At 35.3% G+C, this 7,363-nt stretch overlaps 1 protein-coding gene across 1 annotated transcript; it reads left to right on the top strand.

Annotated features, from left to right (window-relative positions):
- Positions 1-1,401: 1,401 nt before the first annotated feature.
- LOC106348318 (glutamate-1-semialdehyde 2,1-aminomutase, chloroplastic-like) lies at positions 1,402-3,465 on the top strand. Its single transcript, XM_013788043.2, has 3 exons — positions 1,402-1,687; positions 1,850-2,668; positions 2,913-3,465. Exons 1-3 carry the CDS (start codon positions 1,508-1,510, stop codon positions 3,333-3,335), a joined length of 1,422 nt encoding a protein of 473 aa, XP_013643497.1. The 5' UTR covers positions 1,402-1,507; the 3' UTR covers positions 3,336-3,465.
- Positions 3,466-7,363: the final 3,898 nt, after the last annotated feature.

Raw genomic sequence — 7,363 nt, 5'->3', positions numbered from 1 at the left:
TTCCAACATGCTGAATCTCAACAATGACTCCAAGATCAGACATGCAACAGATGCTAAGATATGTGTTAATGAGTTGGCGAGAAGAAGAACAGATTTTTTGAGCCATAAGCTCATTTTCTCCCCACATCAAATCTGATCCTTGATGCTCCATGATTTTGCTTTCTCGGGTCATTCCATAGATCTCTTGCGTCTAAACCAATTCTAATCCTTCCATTGGATCAAACACAGCCCTGAGAAAACCAACAAAACCAATGTGATGAATAAAGTTTTGAAAAGAGAAATGATCGAACAAATGCAAAACCACGCGAATTAACAGTCCTAAAACACAAAACAACACGTATCAAAGAAGAGAAACAATAGTTGTTTCAATTACAAAGACATGAGACTATTGTTTCTCACGTACCTACGCAACACAGAAAAAACATAAATCTCTCGGAAGAAGATAATCATGACCAATACAACGGTGAAAAATGTTTAAGAAAAAACATCTATTCTAAAGAATTTAACCGGTTAAATAACGGTGCTCATGAACAAAGCCGTGAAAAAAAAATCAAAAGAATTTAGCCGGTGAAATCACTACCCTCATGAACAAAACGTAAAAAATAAAAAATCAACTTTGTAATATGGCAGAAGCATACCCTCGACAACGGAGAACACTTTCCGGACTTCAAGTCAAGAGGAAAAAAACCAGTATATTGTGACAAATATGAAGAGATGGTGTGCTGAAGATGAGAAATACTCACATATTTATATAGATTATACACCGCCTTGCTGCAGATCTAAATGACACATTGAATGAGATTAAACACTGTGTCACAGCTCGGACCGTTTCAGATGGCGAGAAGGAGCCCAGACGTCACCGCGTCGCCGTCGCACAAAGAGGTGAGACGATCTTCATCTCTTCAATCAGACATAATTAGGGTTGGAGAGCGGACTCCATCTACCCGGGCCGAACACAACTTCAAAAGCAACAGTCCAACACACATTAACGATGGAAACCCATTCATAACCAAATTAAATGAAACGCTGAGTTTCACTTTTCTTGGACACGTGTCAGCGCGAAGTTGTTCGACTTTGTGACATGGATCCTATGTGACACCATGTGAGAGAAGCAAACATCTTTTATATATATATATAGATATATGTTTTTTTCTCACGTAGAAATATAAATTAAATAACACAATTTTAGATATATATTTTCCAATCAATAAAGACATTGATGTTTTTGTTTACTCATATGTAAACAAATAAATAAATAACACATTTTAAAATAATTTACTATTTCTTATACTTTTTTTCTCAAGCACATAGCACTAAATTAAATTAAAATATGGTATCCGGGTAAGATCCAACCCGGTCTGGACATATAACAACAGGATTGGTCGCCATCTATCGCCTTATCTTGTTGACTATTCTTCTCTCAGAAAGCCCCCCCCCCCCCCCCCCCCCCCCCCCCCCCCCCCCCTCGCGATTACTACCAACTCCGTCTCCGACCGCGAGAGCAAAGATGTCGGCGACGCTAACGGGATCGGGAACTGCCTTGGGCTTTTCATGCTCCTCGAAGATCTCGAAGAGAGTTTCTTCCTCTCCGTCTACTCGCTGCAGCATCAAGATGTCAGTTTCCGTCGACGAGAAGAAGAAGAGCTTCACCCTTCAGAAGTCCGAGGAAGCTTTCAATGCCGCCAAGGTCAGTAGTGACTTACCCGATTCGTTTCTTATTAAAAAAAATCGAAACTTTGATTGAATTGTATTAAACGAAATGTTCATTAGACTTGAAATGATCAGACTTTGGGTTGCAAAAGGACTAACCTTTATTGTCAAAAATGATTTTTTTTTTTTTGTGTTAAAGAATCTAATGCCTGGAGGTGTGAACTCCCCTGTTCGAGCCTTCAAATCCGTTGGTGGACAACCCGTTTTGATTGATTCAGTTAAAGGCTCAAAGATGTGGGACATCGATGGAAACGAGTACATTGACTACGTTGGATCTTGGGGACCAGCTATCATCGGCCACGCGGACGACGAGGTTCTCGCGGCTCTAGCTGAGACCATGAAGAAAGGAACAAGCTTTGGCGCTCCTTGTCTCTTAGAGAATGTCCTTGCTGAGATGGTTATATCAGCTGTTCCCAGCATTGAGATGGTTCGGTTTGTTAACTCCGGAACTGAAGCTTGTATGGGTGTGCTTCGTCTCGCCAGAGCCTTCACTAACAAAGAAAAGTTCATCAAGTTCGAAGGTTGTTATCACGGTCACGCCAACGCCTTCCTTGTGAAAGCTGGTAGTGGTGTAGCCACTTTAGGACTACCTGACTCGCCTGGTGTACCTAAAGCGGCTACTTCAGACACTCTAACGGCTCCGTACAATGATATTGAAGCTGTTGCGAAGCTCTTTGAGGCTCATAAAGGAGAGATCTCTGCGGTTATTCTCGAACCTGTTGTTGGTAACTCTGGATTCATCACTCCTACGCCTGAGTTCATCAATGGTTTAAGGCAGCTGACTAAAGACAATGGTGCTCTTCTCATCTTTGATGAGGTCATGACTGGGTTTCGTTTAGCTTATGGTGGAGCTCAAGAGTACTTTGGAATCACTCCTGACTTGACTACTCTTGGGAAAATCATCGGTGGTGGTCTTCCCGTGGGAGCTTACGGTGGAAGACGAGATATTATGGAGATGGTAAGATCTGAACCTACACGTAGAGATGTTAAATGGGTCTTAAGCCCACGGGCCTAAACGGGCATGGTATAAAAATGTTAGCTCGTTTATTATCATTTAAAAGTAAATGGGCTTATATAGGTCAGCCCTTACTTTACGGGCACACCCTTTAAATAAAAGGGTATCCGTTTAGGTCTGATTAAATTTTTAAATTTATTTTTTAAGCATTGTAGGATTTAATATTTTCTGTTTAATTTTGTTGCAGGTTGCTCCTGCAGGACCAATGTACCAAGCTGGGACACTAAGTGGTAACCCGTTGGCAATGACCGCAGGTATCCACACGCTGAAGCGGCTTAAGCAGCCAGGGACATACGAGTACTTAGACAAGATCACCAAGGAGCTAACCAATGGAATCTTGGAAGCAGGGAAGAAAACAGGACATCCAATGTGCGGCGGTTACATAAGTGGTATGTTCGGTTTCTTTTTCGCAGAAGGACCGGTTTACAACTTTGCTGACGCGAAGAAGAGCGACACGGAGAAGTTTGGTAGGTTTTTCAGAGGAATGTTGGAAGAAGGTGTTTACTTTGCACCGTCTCAGTTCGAGGCTGGGTTTACCAGCTTGGCTCACACTCCTGAGGATATACAGTTTACCATTTCTGCGGCTGAGAGGGTCCTCGGAAGGATCTAGAGCGTTCTTGTTCTTGTTTTTGTTTTATACATCGGTAGCTTGAGAGTTTTGTATGATGAAATAGCCTTTATGGTGTATTCTCCTGAATGTATTATTGCTTTGTGCATTCAAATGGATTTGTTCTGTTCAATTGTTCGGAATACGACCACACAAACTAATGTTGCTATTGTGTTCAAGTTTCCTCATAAACAAGTTAAAAGAGAATAAAAAAAAAAGAAATGAAAAAGAGCTTTTTGTTATAAGATAAGCATTGAAATGATCATCCACTTCTTTACCAAACTCAAGCACTATGATCATCTACTCCTTTACCAACTCAAGCACTATGATCATCTACTCATCAAGCACTATGATCACCTACTCATTTACCAAATTAAGCACCATCTTTGTTATTTTATGTATTGTTGTTCACTATAAATACCATCACTCATCTCACTCTTTTGTACACCATAAACAAGAACAAGAGTTTATAATCAAAGAACCATTACATCTTCTTCTTCTTCCTTATAATAAACTTTCTCCCTTATACTAGTGTTACTTGCTTCCTACGGGTATCAAATTCTACTCTTATTTAAATTTCTCGATACTATAAATTATAAGTTATTTCTAACACGTTATCAGCACGATCACTCTGCGATTCGGTAAAATTTATTTGTATCATTTATACCCTGTTATAATGGTCGGTATACCGCCTCTACTATTATTTATATCATGTTATAATGGCCGGAATACCGCCTATATTATTTACTAGTAATTTAATTTATTTATTGGTCGGCCGAGCCGCCTTATATCCTGTTTATTATTTATTGGTCGGCCGAGCCGCCTTATATCCTGTTTATTATTTATTGGTCGGCTGAGCCGCCTTATATTCTGTTTATTATTAATTGGTCGGCCGAGCCGCCGTATAATTTATTTATTATTCTGCATTGATCGGCTGAGCCGTCGCATGATTTGTTGTCATATAACATAAATATTTCATTGTCATAATTTTTCACTTTTATGAAATTTTATAGATTTGATTGACCGTTTAATACGATATTTTCAGACTAATTTTTGGTGCACTCGATTTAACCCCAACGGTCACAAAGAAAATTTTTCAAAAATTTCCCCTTTCTCCAACGGTCATGAACAGTAATTTTCATCTATAAATACAACTCATTTTCACTCCATTTCATCATCCAAAACATTTCATCTTCTCTCAAAAAATTTCAAATCGCTCTCCTCCGATTTTTCATTTCAAGAAAGATGATTCGCGCACTTTTGTTTTTATGTGCCATTTTTATTTGTGTTTCTATTTATGGTTTATTCGTTGGAGAATTTACTCCGAGTGAATTTAAGATGAATATCGGTTTAATTTTCTTTACATCGCTTCTCCTTGTAATTGCTTGCATGATTAATGTAAACAGTTTTTAAATTATGAAGTTCATAATAAATGGTTCATTTTAAAATTGCGAAATTCTAAAAAAAAATAAATAAATAAATATATATATATATATATATATAGTCATTTTAGACGATGATATATATATATATATCAACGCTTGTCTATATGTAAGAATAATAGTTATTTGATGAATTAAATTTTGCTTATTATACTTTAATATGCTTCATGGTTTAATGGTATTAAGGAAACATACTTTATGATTCATGGTCTAACATCATAAAAGAAATTATTTGTAATCGGTTAGTTTTGTAGTCGATTAGTCTTTGGTCTAATATCATAAAAGAATTTGGATTATATGTTGATATTTACTAATGTAATGGCCATGTTTATATGAGCAAAATTTAAAGTTTTCAGGATTGTGTATTCTCTCGGAAAGATATGTACAAGTTATCAGCCAATTCAGAAACGTGAACAGCTGAAACTTTCATCGCCGATATACTTCTGTTTATAAGATAAGTATTTTATGCTTTATATACAAGTTTAACAAACTTGATTAGATAAATCAATTTGCATGAAGTTGGCAGTGATATAAATTTGTTCATTAAATTGATTGATAGGTTAAACTTTGTTAAAAAGCATGAGAGTAATAATATAGTCTATATAATAATTACTATGAAAGTTTTATTTATTTTCTGATATAATAAGACACCTTTGTTAATACATATTTATATATATTTGAAATATTTTGATTTTATTACCATTTATATTGAGGATTTTAAGTTTAAAGCTTGACTCTAAAAGATCCATAAGTTTTGGAGAATATATATATAAAAAGGTATTATCACCTGAAGTGATTACCTAAAGCTCATTTTGTATTTTGCATTTAAAGATTACAAGACCTGAAGTCTGTAAATAAAGCCAACTATGTTGGATGTTAAGTTTAAAAGTAAAATTTCTTCAAGAAATTTTTTATGATGCATATATATTGAAAAATATCTATTGATAAATCACGTCTAGTTGATTATGATTCATTCTCCTGAAGAGAATATGACATTTAAAAAACTCATAAATAGTGGTTTTAGACGTGAGCATAAATGAGGTCAAGGTCCAAAGAGTTTCTTTATAGAACTCATACTCTCACTTAAAGTTGAGAAAATAAACATGGTAATAAAGAAAAGAAATTATGAATTCATCTGAAGATGAAAGAAAATTTATTGTGTGTACAATACAAGGTAGTAAAAACTTATAGAATGCTTAAAAAGAGGATATATATGATGCTCCAGAAGTGTACATAGTATTACTGCACATAAAAATTCAATTTAAAGTTCTTAAGAATGCAATTTAAAGTTCTTAAGGTATTGTATTTTTATAAGTATCAAAAGTAAAAAATACATAACCCATGTAGGATATGTTGTTGATTAAGAAAATGAGATACATTCGAGATTGATAAACCTGTAGTATTATAATCTCGAGGGGAAGAGTTAAAGAATCTCACTTTTCTTGATAAGTCAAACATCCAGAAGATTATGTTTACACTAAAACTAAGATTGATGAATTTTTCTCAAAGTAAATCCGTAAGATTTTGAGACACTTATGTTGAGACAATAAGCAAACGAAATGATATATACATTTCAATCAGAAATAATTCTCAAAGCAGTATAAGTATTTTAGAGAAAATATCTACAGCCTCTTATATATTGTACTACACAAAGATTAGTATAATGAAGATAAATGTATAGTAAACTAGAAGTTTACATTTGGCATGAATCAGTTAGACCATTTTGGTTCATTAATAATGCGAATATATACTTAAAGGTCATATGCATAGTCATATAAGAACCAGAAGATTCTTCCGAATGATTTGACATATGTTGCTTACCCATAAGATAAAAGGGTAATATGGTTTTCACCAGCCAAAATAAGATATTGGCATAAATAACGAAGATGTTAGTGGACTGATCACCCACTATGCATTTTTATAATATTGGTGAATTCACTTCTTAAAGTCTTTAACGACTATAGCACATTCACTGAGATAAGTGCTAAACATTTTGAGCAACACTGGTTCGCATCAAGCCAATAAATATTCACTAGTTCTCCCCATCATTGGTATAGGATCAGAAACCAATCATTTTCATCTAAGAATGTTGGATGTTGCTCCGCCACAGAGCTTCAAATGAAGATGTGTTTTCAAATGAGGTTGGAAATATATGTTGGATATAAATCTCTATTGACACTTAAGAATCCAGAGCCATCCCGAAAAATATAAGTAAGGCTATACATGAATTCTAAAAGTGAGTTAGTACTTCCAACATAAGGGGAGAAAATAAACAGCTGGAAAAGAAAATAAGTTGAAATGAATTATCATTGATCCTCGGGCTAAACACAATGTGAAATAGAAGTCCAAAAGATAATTCATTTCAAAACTTACTAAAGCAGTTGCCAGACACGACCCATATAAATATAGTGATCAAGTCACATATACCAGCTGTAAATGCTCCAATAAGAATAAATGTTCTACAAGAACAATATCAAACTGCTAGTCACGCCTGCAGCGTGGTAGACAGATTGGTTCCCAAGATAAATCCTCGTAAATGAAAAGGAGCATATATTGATAATGGTCAAAACGAGGCAATATAGTTTTGTA

The sequence above is a fragment of the Brassica napus genome, chromosome C3 (assembly GCF_020379485.1).
Source record: "Brassica napus cultivar Da-Ae chromosome C3, Da-Ae, whole genome shotgun sequence".
NCBI classification, from domain to species: Eukaryota; Viridiplantae; Streptophyta; class Magnoliopsida; order Brassicales; family Brassicaceae; genus Brassica; species Brassica napus.
This window is presented reverse-complemented; position numbering and strand designations above follow the sequence as displayed.

What these genes read in the sequence shown, in the direction of transcription:
- LOC106348318 (XM_013788043.2), top strand. Translation starts at nt 1,508, where the DNA reads ATGTCGGCGACGCTAACGGGATCGGGAACTGCCTTGGGCTTTTCATGC. An exon ending in AAGCTTTCAATGCCGCCAAG is followed by an intron (nt 1,688 to 1,849) that starts GTCAGTAGTGAC and finishes TTTGTGTTAAAG; the next exon opens with AATCTAATGCCTGGAGGTGT. An exon ending in GACGAGATATTATGGAGATG is followed by an intron (nt 2,669 to 2,912) that starts GTAAGATCTGAA and finishes ATTTTGTTGCAG; the next exon opens with GTTGCTCCTGCAGGACCAAT.